Source organism: Lotus japonicus, chromosome 3 (assembly GCF_012489685.1).
Source record: "Lotus japonicus ecotype B-129 chromosome 3, LjGifu_v1.2".
Taxonomy (NCBI): Eukaryota; Viridiplantae; Streptophyta; class Magnoliopsida; order Fabales; family Fabaceae; genus Lotus; species Lotus japonicus.
Genome location: NC_080043.1, coordinates 30,652,850 through 30,672,753, shown reverse-complemented (window position 1 = coordinate 30,672,753; position 19,904 = coordinate 30,652,850). Strand labels below are relative to the sequence as shown.

At 41.5% G+C, this 19,904-nt stretch overlaps 1 protein-coding gene across 1 annotated transcript; it reads left to right on the top strand.

Moving 5' to 3' along the window:
* Window positions 1-15,298: 15,298 nt before the first annotated feature.
* Window positions 15,299-17,626, top strand: LOC130749872 (pectinesterase 2-like). Its single transcript, XM_057603235.1, has 2 exons — window positions 15,299-16,267; window positions 16,747-17,626. The coding sequence occupies exons 1-2, from the start codon at window positions 15,391-15,393 to the stop codon at window positions 17,433-17,435; spliced, it is 1,566 nt and encodes a 521-aa protein (XP_057459218.1). The 5' UTR covers window positions 15,299-15,390; the 3' UTR covers window positions 17,436-17,626.
* The last annotated feature ends 2,278 nt before the right edge of the window (window positions 17,627-19,904 follow it).

The window sequence follows — 19,904 nt, the reverse complement described above, 5'->3', positions numbered from 1 at the left end:
GCATCCAAGAAAAACCGCCAAGAACGTGGGCAAGGACAGCACTATAAATAGAAAGAAGCAGCAGCAGAAAGAAGGGTTCCCAACTCAAAACTCTGAAAGTTCACCAAAAAGCTCTAAACGTCTGCATCAATGAGACTCAGAGAGCAAAACGTGATGATGGAGGAGTATGTTGCAGAACCAACGCTTTAGTTTTCTTGCATTTAAGTTTGTAATTCCCCAACTTTTCTATGCATTTCCCTGTCGAGATCCTCATCTCTTGCAGTTTTATGTTATTTTGATGTATGTGACTTCTTTGTAATTGACCCGTGTTTAATGAAATTCAGTTCTGTTTAAACCAACTTGGTGTTGTCAAAAAAGCACTCACACACGCAACACTTTGGCAAAGCGTTTTCTCAAAAGGACCCCGAATCTAAACTTCCTTTAGTCGAACTAAGAGATATTTGTTTACCAAAAAACCCCGTAAACAAATTGGCACACCCAGTGGGACCGTTTTGTGAAAACTAAGTTTTACAGAAGCGTTTCGTGTGTTTTGTTTGCTGCATGCTATTTGGTATTTGTTACTTGCCTTGATTGTGATTTATATGCACCTGAGAAATGGTAAGACTATAAGTATGGCGAGCAATCGAGGAAGAACCTCTCCTCAAGGGTCTAACGTGGGTAATTAGAGCAGCCCTGGGGAAGTAGTGGTAACAATAATGAAGAAGTGTCTACTGGAATGGGGCATGGCACCACTATGCCAACCCAGAATGTAGCAATTTCTGCAGTTGCAGAAATGCCTGTATCTACATCAGTGCAGGCACAAATTGTTCCAACAGTTACGAGGGAAAACATGCCTTATGGTATGCCTACGTCCATGATGCAAGGCATACAAGGCACGTATTTGACGTTCCCTGAAAAATGTTCCCCCATTCAGCATACCCCTTTTGGGGCAAATGGGAACAATGCTAAATTTGGGGAGTCGAGTTAGCCCTCCTATTCCTGGATCTAGTTCACAAGTTTATTTATCTACAGGTATGAATACTGGTTCACTTCAAGCCATTAGGCAACAGGTAGATGACAGTAACCATGAAATGGTTAACATGTTATCTCGACAGATAGGCGAGCTAATCAACCCTGTGCTCCAAAATAATAATGCCAATAACCAGCATTTGGCACGACAGATGGATCGTTTGGCGACAGCCCTGGGGGCACCAGTCGAAATCCAACCGGCACCAGGGATTAACCAAATCCCGTTGCCTAACCATGTCCCTGCCCCTGTGCGCTATCAGGCGCCGCAACACCAAGAGATGAGGGTAAACCCTTTGTACGAGGCAGTGCAGCCGCCATTGCAAAATGTATATATGGTAAACAGGGAAGAACACGCTGATGGTGTGCTAGAAAAGAATTCGACACCAGAACGCTGGGGGGCAACAAAATGTTGCTGCTGTGGTAGAGAGCAATTGTTGAACCAACATGGTTTCAACGTGGGTTTCGCGAATAGACCCCATTTTGTGTCAGCCTTTACAGAGAAGGTTTCTCGAATCAGAACTTCCTCGAGGCTGGAAGGTCCCAAATTCACTAAGTTCTCGGGGGATTCAGGAGAGTCACTGTAGAACACATAGCCAGGTACCAAATCGAAGCAGGTGACCTAGCCATCAATGAAATTTAAAAATGAAGTACTTCCCGAGTTCTTTAACAAGAATGCATTTACCTGGTTCACCACCCTCGCTCCTAGATCAGTCCATACATGGGCCCAATTGGAAAGGATTTCCATGACAGTTCTTTAGGGAGAGTGCAAGGTGAGTTTGAAGATTTGGCTAGTGTTAAAAGAAAGCCAGCAGAGTCAATTGATGATTACCTAAACAGGTTTAGGATGCTTAAATCTCGATGTTTCACCCATGTCCCTGAACACGAGCTAGTTGTCTTAGCCGCTGGTGGTCTAGAGTATTCCATTAGAAAGAAAATCGACACTCAGTATATTCGAGATATTCTTTACTCGCAGATAGAGTGAGCACATCGAATTGCTAAGGCCGAAAAGTCTGAGGAAAGGGCCAAGACTACTAAGTGGCCAAAGAAGGAGAAGGTAGCGTACATAGATGCGGATCCAGTATGTCAAAAGTCATGTGTCTATCGAGAAGTTCCTGAAGACGTCGAATTAAATGATGTCAATCTGGCTGAACTTCAGCAGGGGATCCTTATGTTTGTAAAGCATTGAAACCACGTGAAACAAACTTGGGGAGCAAAACCCCAAGACACGATTCCTGCTGTGAAAACTTATACTTTTGATGTGACCAAATGTGATGCAATTTATGATATACTTGTGTCTGATGGTTTGCTTGTGGTCCTAAAGACCAAAACTTCCTTCTCCTGAACAAAGGAAAGGGAAGAAATATTGTAAATATCACAACTTTTTTGGTCATTGGACCTCACAATGTGTTCGTTTTAGGGATCTTGTGCAGGGGCATTGGATTCGGGAAGGCTCAAGTATGACGAGAAAGCCAAAAGCCAAATGAAGATTGATTCCGACCCACTACAGGTAGCTGAAGCCAACTACGTGGAACCTTCTACATTGGCATGGTCGACATTTCTGAGAAACTAAATTGGCCTAACACTCGAGGAAGCAAGGAGGAAAACATGGCTGTCAAAGAACCAGAGGTCGCGAAAGAGGTGAGCCTAGAGGAGGTTTACCCCAAGGTAGGAGAAACTCTTGTTGAGTTTTTGTCACGAAGCAAAGATGGCGAGAAAGAGGTCATGCTTTGTCTCGATGTAGTGCCGTTTTCGACAAGTCAGCAGCTAAAGCCTATCAAGATTCTGAGATGAAGAGGTATTACCATAGCAAAATGCCTGTATCCAGAAGGTTGAAATATCCCACGAGGAGTGGATTGAAAGGGATCAAGGACTCGATGGCAATAGAGGCAAAAGTCAAGAATCAAGGACAAGACTTATGTCCCTGATGCGGGTTTGCCGAAGAATCAATGGTTCAGGCCAGCACCCCAAAACCGAAGCATCACCAGAAGTGGTCGAAGATCGATTTGGGCAGGGGTCTTCTATATTAATAACTCCCGCGTATCACGGAGCTACTCCTATGGCTCTGGAAACTACTATGCCCTGAGCAAATGACCAGAACTCAGTTCAGACGTTTCCTGAGGAAAAGAAAAGCTGAGAGAGAAAGAGGTGGCAAGTTCGTTCCTTATGGGACATAAACCAGAAGATAACCCTCGCAATGAACTAGTGTGGCGTCGATTATTAACCAGCTCGACCACGCCATCAAACAAGGAACAGTTGTGCCACCAAACCCGGCCAAGAAAAAGGGAAAATGTGGTTGAGGATGAGGATGAAGACATGCTCGACGATTTCGACGAACAGTGATGGGGAAGATCTTAACATCATCTGCATATGTCTATCTTACCGCGTGAATTCGATAGAATCTCGGAGGTCCGAGATGAAGAGGACTACTACGACGAGGAAGAGCCGGATGACAACCCTTGTGCTACTACGTGATGCAAAAAGGATCCGTCGAAGACGAAAAGCTATTTTCCAGAGGCCAACGGAGCAGATGAAAAGCCATTTGAAGCCGTTGTTCGTTTGGGCAAAAGTCGACGAAAAAGGAGTCAATAAAGTTCTTGTCGACGGAGGAGCCACAATCAATTTAATGCCTAAGTTCATGCTCAAGAAGTTGGGCAAAACTGAAGCAGACCTAATCCCTCACGACATGGTCCTTTCCGACTACGAAGGGAAAACAGGTTCTTCTTTAGGAGCAGTTATGTTAACATAACCGTAGGAACGGTGGCCTGTTCCACATTGTTCATCGTGGTGCCCTCAAAAGCCAACTACAACCTGCTATTGGGGAGAGAATGGATCCACGCGTGGGGCAGTGCCCTCAACCCTTCACCAACGTATTTCCATTTGGAAAGCAGATGGAGTCGTCGAGAACGTGCAAGCAGATCAGAGCTACTACTTAGCGGAGAAGGTTACGTCAGCAAAAAGAATTTCGACAAAAAGTTTAGCCACAATTGCTCCTCTCGACACAGTGGCCTCTCAATATTTCAACCCGTACTCGGAGTACTCAGTGACATTAGATCCCATCAGGGGTTTGAACCTTAATGAAGCATACAAACCTGATGCCATGAGTGGATGGCACAGCGATGAAGAAAAGGATGCCACAACTGAGTGGCAAAATGAGGTTAAAGATGATTAATTCGAGCTAGCTCGAATTTCGGCTTATGCAGCCGAAAACAGAATAAGGACGGCCTTAGAAGCCGCAAGAATAGCCAAAGAAATGGCTACTGAAGAAACCAATGCCTCAATTCTGCCTGTCGAAATGACATCCCAAGAGGAGGCAACAGCAAATAAGGATAACACGTGCATAAGAAAAAACGAGCAGAGAGTCGATGAATGCGAATTCGAGGATCTTCGCGATTTGAGACTGGATTGCATCTATGATGACGGTCCATTAGGTTTCGAAAAAGCCAGTGGTCGACATTTCCAAGAAAATGGAAGCACAAGACCCTTTGGAAGAAGTGGACTTGGGAGATGGCTTAGAAAAGAGGCCAACATACATCAGTGCTCTCATTGACCCAGAGTTGAAGGACAGGATGGTGAAATTACTCAAGGAATTCAAAGACTGTTTCGCTTGGGATTATGATGAAATGCCTGGCTCAGTCGAGAATTGGTGGAATTGAAGTTACCCATCAAAGAAGACAAGAAACCAGTCAAGCAATTGCCAGGAGGTTCCATCCAGATGTGTTGGTGAAAATAAGGAAGAAATTGAAAGACTCCTCAGGTGTAAATTTATCAGAACGGCTCGATATGTGGACTGGCTAGCCAACGTGGTTCCAGTGATAGAAGAATGGAAGATGAGGGTTTGCATCGATTTCCGAGATCTTAACGCTGCACTCCAAAAGACGAGTATCACATGCTATTGCTGAGATGATGGTGGATTCAGCTGCTGGTCACGAATATTTAAGCTTGTTGGATGGTTACTCATGTTACAACCAAATCTTCATAGCAGAAGAGGACGTGTCGAAAACAGTTTTCGATGTCCTGGTGCCTTGGGGACATACGAGTGGGTGGGTCATGCCATTTGGATTGAAAAACGCTGGCGCGACCTACCAAAGGGTAATGAATACCATTTTTCATGATTTTATCGAAACTTTCATGCAGGTTTACATTGATGACATTGTGGTGAAATCCCCATCAAGGGATGACCATTTGTTGCATCTAAGGAAATCCTTTGAGAGGATGAGAAAATATGGCTTGAAGATGAATCCCCTTAAATGTGCCTTTGGTGTTATTGCAGGTGACTTTTTGGGTTTTGTGGTGCATAAAAAGGGCATCGAGATCAACAGAACAAAGCCAGAGCCATTCTCGACACAAATCCACCAACCAGCAAGAAACAACTGCAATCATTGTTAGGAAAGATTAACTTCCTAAGGAGATTATTGCCAACCTCAGCGAGAAGACCAAATCATTTTCCCCACTTCTTCGACTCAAGAAAGAAGACACGTTCCGCTGGGAAGCAGAGCACCAGAAAGCATTCGATGAACTCAAAGCGTACTTGTCCAGTCCACCTGTAATGGCACCACCTATAGGGGGAAAGCCAATGAAGCTGTATATCTCCGCCACAGATGGAACCATTGGAAGCATGTTGGCTCAAGAAGATGAAGATAGCAAGGAGAGAGCCATATTCTACTTAAGTAGGGTGTTGAATGATGCAGAAACTCGATACACCATGATCGAGAAATTGTGCTTATGCTTGTACTTCTCTTGTGTAAAGCTGAAATATTATATAAAGCCAATTGATGTAATGGTTTTTTCTCATTATGATATAATAAAGCACATGTTATCTAAACCGATCTTGCACAGTCGAATTGGCAAATAGGCTTTGGCCCTAACCGAATATTCACTCACTTATGCCCCACTAAAGGCAGTTAAGGGGCAAGCAGTCGCTGATTTCCTAGTAGATCATACTTTGCCTAAAGAAATTGTAACCTATATGGGTGTCCAACCTTGGAAGCTATTTTTCGACGGTTCCAGCCATAAAAATGGCACCAGAATCGGGATGTTCATAGTATCCCCAGGGGGCATCCCCACGAAGTTCAAGTTTAGGATTAAGAAGAAGTGCTCGAACAATGAGGCCGAGTATGAGGCTTTGATATCAGGCCTCGAAATCCTAATAGCCTTGGGGGCAAGGAACGTTGTCGTAAAAGGAGACTCTGAGTTGGTAATAAAGCAACTCACCAAGGAATACAAATGCATCAGTGAAAATCTAGCTAAGTACTACACGAAAGCTAATAATCTGTTGGCCAAATTCGACGACGCTAGGCTAGGCCATGTTTCCAGAATAGACAATCAAGAGGCCAATGAATTGGCACAAATCGCGTCAGGATATATGGTCGATAAATATAGGCTAAAAGAGCTTATCGAAGTCAAAGAAAAACTAAACCCCTCTGACCTCAACGTCCTAGTCATTAACAACATGGCACCTAAGGATTGGAGAAAGCCAATTGTCGATTACTTGCAAAATCCTGTGGGTACCACAGACAGGAAGACGAAATACAGGGCAATGAGCTATGTCATCATGGGAAACGAGCTATTCAAGAAAAACGTCGACGGAACACTACTGAAGTGTTTAAGTGAAGACGACGCGCTCATAGCAATCTCGGCCGTTCACGATGGGTTATGTGGTGCCCACCAGGCAGGGATCAAGATGAAATGGATCCTATTTCGACAAGGGATGTATTGGCCTACTATTATGAAAGATTGTATGGAGTATGCCAAGGGGTGCCAAGATTGCCAGAGACACGCAGGGATACAACATGTGCCAGCAAGTGAATTACACTCAATCATTAAACCTTGGCCATTCAGGGGATGGGCTTTAGACCTAATTGGCGAAATTAACCCATGTTCTTCAAGGCAACACAGGTACATAATAGTGGCTATAGATTACTTTACCAAGTGGGTAGAGGCAATTCCTCTACAAAATGTTACCCAGGACACGGTGATCGATTTCATTCAGAATCACATAGTGTATCGTTTCGGGTTACCTGAGTCACTTACTACAGACCAAGGCACAGTATTTGTAGGCCAAAAAGTGGCATCATTCGCGGAATCTTGGGGCATAAAACTCCTAACCTCGACTCCCTATTACGCTCAAGCGAATGGTCAGGTAGAAGCGGCCAACAAAACATTGATCTCCTTAATTAAAAAACATATTGGTCGAAAACCTAAAAGATGGCATCAAACATTGGGCCAAGTGCTTTGGGCTTACAGGAATTCACCTAAAGAAGCTACCGGGGCAACGCCATTTCGATTAGCGTACGGCCAAGAAGCGGTGTTACCAACAGAAGTATATTTACAATCATGCAGAATTCAAAGGCAAGAGGAAATTCCAAGTGAAGATTATTGGAATATGATGCTTGATGAATTAGTCAATCTCGACGAAGAAAGACTATTGGCGTTGGATACCTTAACCAGGCAAAAGGATCGCGTTGCTAAAGCTTATAATAAAAAGGTTAGAGCTAAATCTTTTATGCCCGGTGATTACGTATGGAAGGTTGTATTACCAGTCGATAAAAGGGATAAACGCTATGGGAAGTGGGCCCCAAACTGGGAGGGCCCTTTCACAGTCGAGAAAGTACTTTTACACAACGCTTATTCGATTAAAGAATTAGGAGGTCGAAATCGACAAATAACGGTAAATGACAAATACTTAAAAACGTATAAGCCAACGTTGTATGAAGTAAACATCGAATAAAGAAGCAAGAATAAGAAAATAAACAAAGTAAATTGCCAAACTCGAATGTTTTATTAATTGGAATAGAGCATTTACAACTATGGCAAAGAAACTTTAAAAAGGGGGATTGGCCCTATAACTATCGTATTTAGCCCTAAGAGGCTCCATGCGCCTCAAGACATCCTCTTGTTGGGATTCCAGTCTCGACTTCTCCTGTCGAAGATCCAGCTCCTCACGGGCAGCGGAAGAAAGCTTGTCCACCAAGGCTTTCAGAGCTCCCACACTCCCCTCAGGGTCCGCTTGGTTCAGAGCAGCCTTCAACTCTTCAAATTCTTCCATCTTCTCCTCAATTTGGTGTTCAGCAAAGAACACTCGAGCAGTAAGCTCTCGGTGTTCTTCATATAGGGGTACAGCTTCATGCAGGAGGCCCAGGAACCCCAGGAGAGGAGTTTTTACAGAGGCAATAATATTCCTCTGCAAAATCTGGTTAACGAGCCTGGTAAGCTCTTCAGCCCGAGAAAGAGAGGAATGCAATTCCCAAAACAGGTCTTCTTCAAAGGCCAAGCTCCGGATCTGGTTAAGAACACGACGGCTAGCCATGGTTGAAAGGGAAGCAGGAAAAGAATTCTGGGGAAAAGGCAAAGAAGAGCTTGAAGAAGTTGCTGAAGAGAAGTAACCAAGAATGCTCTATTTATAGTAAAACAACAAAGGAGTGCATTAATTAGTGGCAATCGGTTGCCAACTCTTCATCTTATGGTTACAGGCCACATAAATCACCACTACCATCGTGAATAGCTTTGGCCTTTAATGAACAAAGACTTACATTGAATCAAGAAAACGTGGTATAAGATTGCAATAAATGGGTTCATTTCCCAGAAACCAAGCAGCGACTACGTAAGGGGGTGCAAGGAAGTTTGAACGGTGCAACAATAAGTGAATAGCCGTCAGAATAAAGGCGTAGTGGAAACTGAAAAGACATGGCAAATTAAACGTCAAATTATATGGCCTACGTGCCAAAACCATTGTTGAAATATTACATGCAAATCGGCATCGAAAGCCATGGTTAAAATAGTGCCATCATTACATATTGATAAGATAAAATTCTAAAGCAGGAATTTAAAGGAATTCAAGCGATCAGCAAAGGTGGCAATCTTGGCATCGAGATCCTTCTTTACGGCCTGGTCAACCTCCAACTCCTTGATAACATCTTTTGTCGAGATGATCAGAGCCTTGGAGTCCTTGGTAAGCACATCCAACTGAGCCTTCACAGCTGGGCCTTCCTCGACCAAATCAGCTCGCTTTTTCTCCAACTTGGTAATCTCTCGATGCAGCTCCTCAAGTTTAGTGTCGACTTCAGAGATTTCATCTGCAATCAAAACCTTCCTAGCAGTGAATTTCTTGAAGTCCTCTTTCATTGCTGCAACTTGAGCTTTACTAGAAGAGACTTTTGCTTCCTAAAGACTGACAGCTTGGCCAACATCCTTGGCTTGCTGAAAAGTGGCTAAAGCATCCACTAAGAAAGATTGAAGGTTGGCCATAGCAGCAGCCTGGTGAGAATCAAGTTTTTGGCCAAGAAGGAAGACAAGCAACTCCTTAGCAGCATGACTCGCTTGAGGATCAACTTGAATCTGGTCGAGAAACCCACTGGCGAAAACAATAGCCTTCAGCTGACCCATGCTCTCCTCGATTTGCTGAAGGTTGGCCACCCCACTAGATTGAGCAGTCTCAGCAGTGGCATCAGCTCGACGGGGTGGAGAATCCAAGTCTAAGGTGCCATCAAGAAAACCATCCAAAGATGCCAACGGGTCCTCCTCGAACAAAGTGTCAAGCTTTTCACTAGACACATGAGACGAAGAGCCACCCTTGGCTTGAGGCGAAGGTTGCACAGTGGCAGACGATTTTGGAGGAGGCATAGGGGTATCATCCTTGCCTGGAAGAGTTTCTGCTTCGCGAATGGGAGAGGTTGCACCTTGAGTTTCCTACAAGATAAACCTCTTTAATACCCTTTTCGATAAAGTAAAATGCACAATAGAGGGACCAGCAGAACATGAAGAAATGTAAAGATACCTGGCAAGCAGATTCCCTAGAAGGGCTTGAATTGGTGGAGCTTTTGGAACGACGGGGAGATTTATGGACAGGTTTGCTCCTAACCTTCCTCCGCCCCTCAGATGTTGAGGTCTTTTTGGTCGAGGATGCGGCCTTGGGAGGTTTCTCGACACCTTCAGCTTTGGATTTTGCAGGGTTGGGAGCTGGAGAATTCTCGCGAGATGGGGGATTGGGGATGGAATGCTCATGAACATCAGCCTGAAAATAAAGACAAACACAATCAGATTAAGAAACCACATGTTAAAAATGTCACAAGGTACCCTCGAGAATGGAAAACGTACCTGAATGGCGGCGTCGCCACCACCTTCTTTGTCATCGACTTCTGGTTGAGCATCAGATGCCAACTTAGAAGCCCCACTGGTGGTGGAAACACCAGCCCCCTTGGCCCTCTTCTGACTGGCCGAAGCAACAGGTTTAGGTTTCCTTTTTCGACTCTGTCGAAGAATACGTTAGTTCATAATCCAAAGAGATTGAAAAGAAAGAGGGAAAAGCATGAGGAAAGTACCTTGAGCTTGTCAGCAAGACTGACATCATCGTCCTCATCATCATCATCATCATCCTCAATCACGACTGGCCTGTCCTTGGAAGAATGAGCCACTGGGGAAATAACTTGAGGAGCCGGTCGAGTAATGACTTCGGCTGTAAACAAAAGAGAAATTAAGAAGTAAAACAGGAAAACCAAGGCCAAGTCGAAGTATTACCTTGACCAATACGCATGTTCAGCGATATGTGGTTGAAGATTTCGACGGGCACATGATACGGAAAATTCCATAGGTGGTACTTAGTCCAAGTCACTCGCTTTCGAGGAGGTAGAGCTTGATTGGCCAACACATTTATGTTTACATGGTCAACCAATTTAGGCAAGACCGGTGGAAAGGCCAATGCAAACCTACTCGTAGGCAAAGATGGGAACCTAAAGCCAGTTTTTCGAATAACAAAAGATAGACCCTCCTCACCGGGAGGAACAACTAACTTGGATTTCTTGGCTTTAAATTCCCATTTTTGCCTTAGTACTTGAGCTGCTTTTGCAACCGTATCTCGAAGGCGAAGAGTTGGGTAATATACCACACCAAAGAATTCTTGAAAAGATCGAATTTCTGCCAGGTGCATACCTTTGGTCTTCTTCGGATCCTGCTTCTGCAAAAGAAAAGCATCTGTCATGCATTGCAGACAATCGACGAGGGGCTTCGAAATTTGAGCCCAATACTCAGACCACCAGGCTTTGAAAGCATTAGTAGCATAATATGAAGGAGCATAAGTGAAGGGGCTTAAGTTGAGGAGTTTCTTGTTATAAAACTGAACAGTCGTGTCGAAAGCGTCAGCCCTCTTAATAGCTCCGGGGTACAGGACTAGACTCTTGTCAAATAAAGTGTTGGGTAGAACTTGGCTAAGCCCAAACTGTCGAGAAACCAGTTGAGGGTTGTAGCCACATAGAGTGTAGTCACTGCTAGCAAAGCCCACAGTTAAAACTCTAGGAGATAAGAGGGTCCTCCAGAGCGTGATGTGGTGTTCCTTGGGCAATGCAGAATCAGAAGCATTAGGGTAAGAATTCCTCAGCCAGAAAGGGCCACGAACAGCCTTGCTGTAAGGAGAGAAACTGGAACGATAGTGCTTCAGCTCGAGAAACATGGTAAAGTACTTTCTGAAGTCAGCTTCAAAACTCGACGCATCATAAGCAGGGGTCAGGGTCTCGAGCCTGTGGGCATCAATCCTAGTGTTAGAAACAGTCGGAGGATTATCTTGTGCCGGCAGAAGAGATTCGAAAACTGCATTCAACCAAAGTTGAAACAGCCAAAGAGGTCCGGCTGCATTCAGAGAGACGGTCTTGGTATTCCGGATATCCTCGACAGCTTCATTCAGCATTTGATAGAGGTTGCCAAGGACAAGCCTAGCCATAGCGAGTTGTCGACCCTCATGAAGCAGATTGGCTAAGGGCAAAAGCTTGGCAGGAATGCGCAAAGACTTGGTGCAAAAAACATAAGCAGACAGCCAATACAGCAAGAAAGCGACATGTTCAGCATCAGATACCTCACCACTCTCGACATAATGGTCCTTAATGAATCGACTAAAAGAAATGTTGTCAGTAGGAATCGAGATGGGTTTAACAGGGGTAGGTGCAGAGTGATAATCATCACCAATGGGCCATAATCCGGTGATAGCAGCAACATCCAAGAGAGTGGGGGTGATCATGCCAAAGGGAACATGAAGGCAATTGGTGGACCTCTCCCAGAAATAGAGTGCACTCAACAACATAGCAGGGTTATACGAGATTGGAGATCTCGACAGATGAATCAAGTCGAGAATCCCGACATCCTTCCAGTGTTGCCTCTTATCTTCCTCAACCCTATCTAACCATTTCAGGTAGGCTTTGTCATTAGCAGAGGGGTTAGGAGGAGCTGAACGAAAGGCTCGTTTTGGGTCAGAAAGAAATGGCATACGATAAGAAGGTTGAAATGCCAAAATACGCTCCTCTCCCCTAACGCTAGGGTGAAATGATTCATGGTCTTCAGGGAGACTATTGGGCCTATCATGCTTCACTACTTTTAAGGGACCCAAAATGGCGCGTAAAGTACCATTAACAGAGAAAGGAATGAGTACCTGAGATTTCCAGATAGCTCTCTTCTCTGCTTCGTTGGGGGGTTCCGGGATTGCCACGCGCTTGGATTCATCCAGCTTAAGCTCAGTGGCCAACGGAATGGTTTGCTCAGGATTGGAGGCCATTGAAGAAAATGGTAGGTATTCCAGAGAAAACGGAAGAAGATGAAGTGAGAGCGCTTGGAGACGGAGTTGAAGGTTTGAGAAAAGAGTAAAGCTTGAACGGGGAATACCAAGAGGGTATTTATAAACAGAGGGGCAAACGGAACCCAGGCCGCATTGAGTAATAATTTATAAAATTTTGGGGTCCAAGCGATTATTTTATTAGTTAACTCATGTCACCTCTCAGCTTTTTGGCATAGGTGAAATTATGGCCCTAAAAAGGCTATAACTGTCAGCTAGTGGAGAAGTCATCAGACGTTATGGCTGCTGATTGGACTTGAAGATCGGATGGTGGAGAGCACAAAGTATTTGAATCGTTGGAATCGAACGGCCACAATAAAAAATGCTTGGTGTCTTCAAGCTAAAGCAGTCGACAACCAACATTCTTGGGGGGCAACTGTTAAGCTAAAAACTACGAGGACTACGATTCTCGACATCATGGTGCAAAGGGGGGTTTCTCGACAGCAAGGGTTATGGCGAAACCGGCAACTCAGCATACGGTGCCCCTCAAAGTCAAGTTAGTAAGAGTTATATCTCGACAAACTCAGCAGATGAAGAAATCTCGATCATCTTAATGGAAGAGGCAGTTACCGAGTAACAAGCAACTATAAGCACGTGCATATACCCACGATGCCACGAATAGCAATGGTTGCCCACGACTCAGAACCATCCACGTGGCAATAGAGTCACGTGCTCGAAGACCAGCGGCTAAACGTGGGGCATGGCGCCAAAATTCAAAACCCACGAAGCCATCATGCATCCAAGAAAAACCGCCAAGAACGTGGGCAAGGACAGCACTATAAATAGAAGAAGCAGCAGCAGAAAGAAGGGTTCCCAACTCAAAACTCTGAAAGTTCACCAAAAAGCTCTAAACATCCGCATCAATGAGACTCAGAGAGCAAAACGTGATGATGGAGGAGTATGTTGCAGAACCAACGCTTTAGTTTTCTTGCATTTAAGTTTGTTAATTCCCCAACTTTTCTATGCATTTCCCTGTCGAGATCCTCATCTCTTGCAGTTTTTATGTTATTTTGATGTATGTGACTTCTTTGTAATTGACCCGTGTTTAATGAAATTCAGTTCTGTTTAAACCAACTTGGTGTTGTCGAAAAAGCACTCACACACGCAATACTTTGGCAAAGCGTTTTCTCACAAGGACCCCGAATCTAAACTTCCTTTAGTCGAACTAAGAGGATATTTGTTTACCAAAAAATCCCGTAAACACTTTGGTACATAGACAATAACATAAATTAAAAAATTTATTTTTCTAAAAAGATTATTTATTTTAATTGATTAAAAAAAGGCACAAAACAACATAATTTCTCCTTTAAGTGTATGTTTTTGTACCCCATACGTAGCTGAACATATCGACTATGTACTCGATTTTTTTTAAATGAATTTGGGTACGCACTGAAGTGTACCTGGCACCGGTGCGTGGAGGAAACTAGCTAGCGCACCCATCCATCCATTGGAGGTCACATATATTTATGTCTCTTGACTTGAATTTTAACAATATGTCTCTTCATATGAGACGTTCTTACATTAATTTCTAATTCGTATGCATGCACAAAATTGAGCCCGGCTTTTGCCAATTTTATTTGTGTTCTTAATTTCCTTTGATATATATATTTCTGCAGGTTGAATTTCTTGGTCAAAAGTATATTTTCTTCTTACCACATAACTTCTGTGAAAGTTCATATTGTCAAATTTGAAAAACTCTTAAACCAGCAGAATTGAACACCGTGTGACAATTGGCTGCGAAATGCTCGCCTTCTCTCAGTTCATGAATCTGCATACAGCCATTTGTTCTAAATTGAACAGTTTTTCCCTGCAGACGCGTATAAATAAATCATGTTGTTACCAATGCCAACTCATCCTTCCGATAATACCAAAAGCTTTTTTCTAATGAATTCTTTTCTAAAATAATCACTAGTCATTCAAAATGCATACAATTTATTTTTTGGTATGAAGCTTCCGTACTTACATTTGCAAATCAAAAGCGCCAATGCATTTTTATTTTTTACTTTACCAGCATTAATATTCATTTTAACACAAGCATGCATTAAATATCTAAATTCCTACATTTAATTGGTTCTCATTGTAGCAAATCTCATTGAATTGAAAAATAAAGATTAATATATATCTAAATGGTGTAGACCACTTGAAAGAGATAAAAAGAAATGAAAGATAAATGGTAAGTGTGATATATATATGATATATGTGGTTTGAAGAAAGAGATAAATAGAGAAAAAAAATAGTCACCAAAAGTTTCTACACTATTAGATAGTTTATGAATCATTGTTGAATGTCATTTGGCCATCGTAAGGCCTTTTAGAAATGTCATCCAGTCGCCATAACAAGAATTTGATCATTCGTGCTATTTCTTTGTAGTGTTGACAACTAAATAGTAAAATCCAAAACAATTAGTTTTATGAAAAAAGTAAAAGAAGCCCAAAACCATTAGATAGCCAGCCTCCATAAAAGACAATAAGAATACATATTCATTGAGAATGACGCGTTTTATAATTGGCTGCTGCTAGTACTAGTTTATTAAGTCAAAGAGGCTTTACGCATATCCAAATTAAAGTCAAAAGACATGCATAAATCATACTGCTAACAACCTTGGATGTAATTGATTGTGAATAATATGATCCCTTCCTACATTTCTCTATATAAAGGCATCACATTAGCAAATGAAAACACAAACCCACTTGAATACAATCAAACCAAGCCCTTCTCTCTTACACATCAACTTCATCGATCATTCACTTACAATATCCAATATTGTCCAAGTTATTGTTAAGGCCATAACAATGATAACTTTTCGCTTCCTCATAACACTTTCACTTCCCTTCCTATTTTTCTCTTTCATAGTTTCAGGTTATTCCTGGAACAAAGTTCAGAATTGGTGCAATCAAACTCCAAATCCTGAACCTTGTAACTATTTATTGACCAACAATCCTAGTTACCAACACAACCTTATCAAGAACAAAGCTGATTTCTACAAGCTCTCATTGCAACTCGCTCAAGAGCGAGCACTCAAAGGACATGCAAACACTCTCTCACTTGGTCCAAAATGCAACAACAACCCACGCGTCAAATCCGCGTGGGCTGATTGTGTTGAGCTGTACGAGCAAACCATCATTCAGCTCAACAAAACCTTAGACCCTAACACCAAATGCTCCCAAGTTGACACCCAAACATGGCTCAGCACAGCTCTCACTAACCTTGAGACATGCAAAGCCGGGTTCTACGAGCTTGGAGTTGAAAACTATGTTCTTCCTCTCATGTCCAATAATGTTACTAAGTTGCTAAGCAACACTTTGGCTCTCAACAAGGTTCCTTACCAACAACAACCTAGTTATAACCAAGATGGGTCGTTTCCAACATGGGTGAAGCCTGGTGATAGGAAGCTGCTGCAAACATCGTCGGCACCTGCTTCGAAGGCGAACGTGGTGGTGGCGAAAGATGGGTCTGGAAAGTACACAAGTTTAAGTGCTGCCATCAATGCTGCACCAAAGAAGGGAAGTGGGAGGTATGTGATATATGTGAAGGCTGGTGTTTACAATGAACAAGTTGAGATAAAGGCAAAGAATATCATGTTGGTGGGAGATGGTATTGGCAAAACTATAATCACCGGTAGCAAAAGTGTTGGAGGAGGCACCACAACCTTTCGTTCAGCTACTGTTGGTAAGTCCAAATCTTGCTTCATTTGATCTCCCTTTTTGATTTAGCTGGGAATATTCTCTCTAATTTAGAGGGTTGTGATGCTCTCCCATTGGAAATGAAATCTTTGTCACAAAAATCCAATTCTCTGTGGCACAAATCAATTTTTCACGTACATGACAAGATTTCTTTTGGGAGATGAGAATTGAGAAACCATTTTAAGACAAAACATCGGCATCCATCCTCGTTGATAATTACTAAAATGCTAATTTCAAAAGTCATTATTATATTTATGATAATATGTCATTTAATTGTTAACTAAGAATCACTAATTGATCAATCATGTGATGCATGAATTGTTCTTTTTAATTTTTGGACTAAACTTTTCTTGGTCAATCAAACAAAATACCAAAGTTTTATGGTTCCCTCCTCCTCCTTAACATTTTATCACAATGAATGATTAATTCGAACAGTGAGGTCTAACTAGCAATGAATTTTTGCAGCTGCTGTTGGGGATGGATTCATAGCTCAAGACATCACATTTAGAAACACTGCTGGAGCAAAAAACCACCAAGCTGTTGCACTTCGTTCTGGATCAGACTTATCAGTGTTTTACAGATGCAGCTTTGAAGGCTACCAAGACACACTCTATGTCCATTCCGACAGACAATTCTACAGAGAATGCAACATCTACGGCACAGTTGACTTCATATTCGGTAACGCGGCTGCCGTATTCCAAAATTGTAACATCTTTGCGAGAAACCCTCCCAACAAAGTGAACACAATCACAGCACAAGGAAGAACAGATGCGAACCAAAACACAGGCATTTCCATTCACAATTCAAGGGTTTTGGCCGCCTCGGATTTGAAACCGGTCCAGAGCTCGGTTAAGACTTATCTTGGTAGACCATGGAAGCAATATTCGAGAACAGTTTTCATGAAGACAAGTCTTGATAGTTTGATCCACCCCGCGGGTTGGTTGGAATGGAGCGGCGATTTTGCATTAAAGACTCTGTATTATGGAGAGTACATGAACACAGGTTCTGGCTCTTCAACAAAGAGTAGAGTTAAATGGCAAGGTTATCATGTGATGACAAGTGCTTCTGAAGCTTCAAAGTTCACTGTGGGTAATTTCATTGCTGGAAACTCCTGGATACCTGCAACCAAAGTGCCTTTTACATCTTCTCTGTAGATGAGTGTTGTATAATTGTTCATTGATTGTTTGATTTGTTCCAATTATTTGTTTAGTTTTTGTTGTTAAAATTGATACTTGTATGTAAAATTGATTAGTTGTTTTGTGATTTGATTTCATTGTTTGTTGGATTGTATTGGGAAGACAGATTGTGTTGAATGGAAATATAATTGTAAAGATGAAGGATTTTTATATTATTTTGATCACATACATTTATAAGAGCATTGATATTAAAGCTATCTAGAATTCTAGATTGACTCTATGACACTAATGGTGTTAAGTGCTAAATGGAAACAAAGTTTCACACTCCTATTTCAAGGGACTAAATGCTTAGTGGATGTTATGAACTCTTACTTGGCAATACTTAATATAGAGTAACTCACACAAATTTTGATGTCTAGTTGTTTTTAAGAATAATGATATACAAAAACTTCATCTTCTCTTCTATCTCATTTCCACACATTTTTTTTTATATCTCTCTCTGCATTTCCTGTCGCATTACAAATCATATCACTAATTTATCTCATTTTTCTTCTTCTTAAGTTAAGGTGGAGATGAAAATCAATTGTCAAAGTAACATTATTGTGTTTCTAACATCCATGATTAATTAGAAAAACCTTACTTATTCTTCATATTGTTGCTTTCACACTCCTCTTTAGAGTGGAAAGATATGGAAGAATGAGAGAGATAAGAAAAAAGAAAAAGTAAGAAACAGAAAGTATGATATGTGGTATACATTTTTTATAGGTAAATATTAGTAAATTAGTCATTCCTCAGGGTTCAAACGCTGAACCTTTCATCTTTCATCTCACTCAACCCCTATGTTCCTAACTCTTACCACTTGAGCTAACCTTCGGGACATGAGATGAGATGTGATAGATAAAAATAAAAATTGATAAAAATGAAGTCTTAATTTATCAATATTTTTGGGCTTTAGAATTAACCCTACCCGGGTGCATGATGATATGCAATTATGTATGAATAGTTTTGGACCATAAAGGATGGGCTTGATTCTTACTTTACATAATGTTCTGATATGCACTTAAAATTAATTTGACCATTGACCCAAAAAAATAAAAAAATAATAATTTGACCAAAATATACATGGAGTAAAATAAATGCTAATAAACCATAAGGGGTGGCATAAGTGGTGAATGTGCATTTCTTTAAGAGATTTCGCCTAGGCTTCTAGCCCGGGTTCGATCCCCTTTGAGGTAAAAAATAATACCGTTGTGGCCAGGGACATCACTACCGTATCCCGAGCCAGATTAGTCACGTGAGACCCATTTCCCCCGTGGAGACTGGTGGCCAAAAGACAAAAAAAAAAAGTTAATAGATACATCATTTTTATCAATTTATTCATAAAGTTATATTTTGTCAATTGAGTTCTTGAAATTTGATATCACAATTTTTTATCTCTCTGTCCATTTAAGACAAACTATGGAGCATAGTATGCACAAACTATGACACGAACACGACACGATATCGGTATTGTGACACGGCTAAAATTCAAAAAGTAAGACACGAAGACACCGCATATATATACACACACAACACACATGCCCCTCTATATTTTTTTATGAAGCTCTTTTCAATTTGTCATAAAGCTTAGGAAATTGCTTTGATATTTTCTTTGTAAAAATGCTAACTTGTCTAAAAAAAGCTAATCTATCCGTTGGTTTTCACTCTCTTATTGATCATAATCATTGAGAATTTCTTTGACTCGGATTGTTCAAGTGATAATTTAGTAATTTCTTTTATGTTTCACTCTTAAAAATAATATGTTTTTTTTAAAATACAAGTGTCCTAGAAGTGCTCAGCCAAAAAGAAGTGTCGGTTCAAGAGTCCATGCCGCAATTTTTTTTTTTTAATTAGACACCGTGAAGAAGTGTTTGACACGTGTCGTACGAGTGTCAGTGTCCAACACCAGGACACTCCATATGTGAGGTGTCAGTGCTTCATAGTTAGATAAACAATATTTTTTTTAATACATCAGAAAACTAACAGAAGAATAGAAAAACTACACAACTCCTATCGAATCTCTCAACAAAAGGAGCTCAAGCTCTAACCCAAGTTCATTCATAACCTGAAGACCCATACTCGCAAGCGCTGCTTTAGCCATAGCATCGAAAAGCCTCCTTGATTGTATACTGACCTGAGGGGCTATCCTTTTCAGGTCCAACAATCTTCTCTGTTAGCCACCATGTGCGGAGACGAACAATATTAAATGAGTGAAACTTATTGCTCAAAAAAAAAAGTGAAACTTGAAGGATAATTTTTTTTAAGTAATTTCAACTTAAGTTGTTTATTACAAGAGGAAGGCAATTTCAACTTAATTTAAGGATTTAATGGATGCAACTTATTTTCCAAAAGCATTTCCATCCCTTGCTTAATTGGATTGATTATTATTAGCATCATTCTTATGTGCCTAAAATGCCACATAGAATGTAAGTCACACATGAGCAGTTA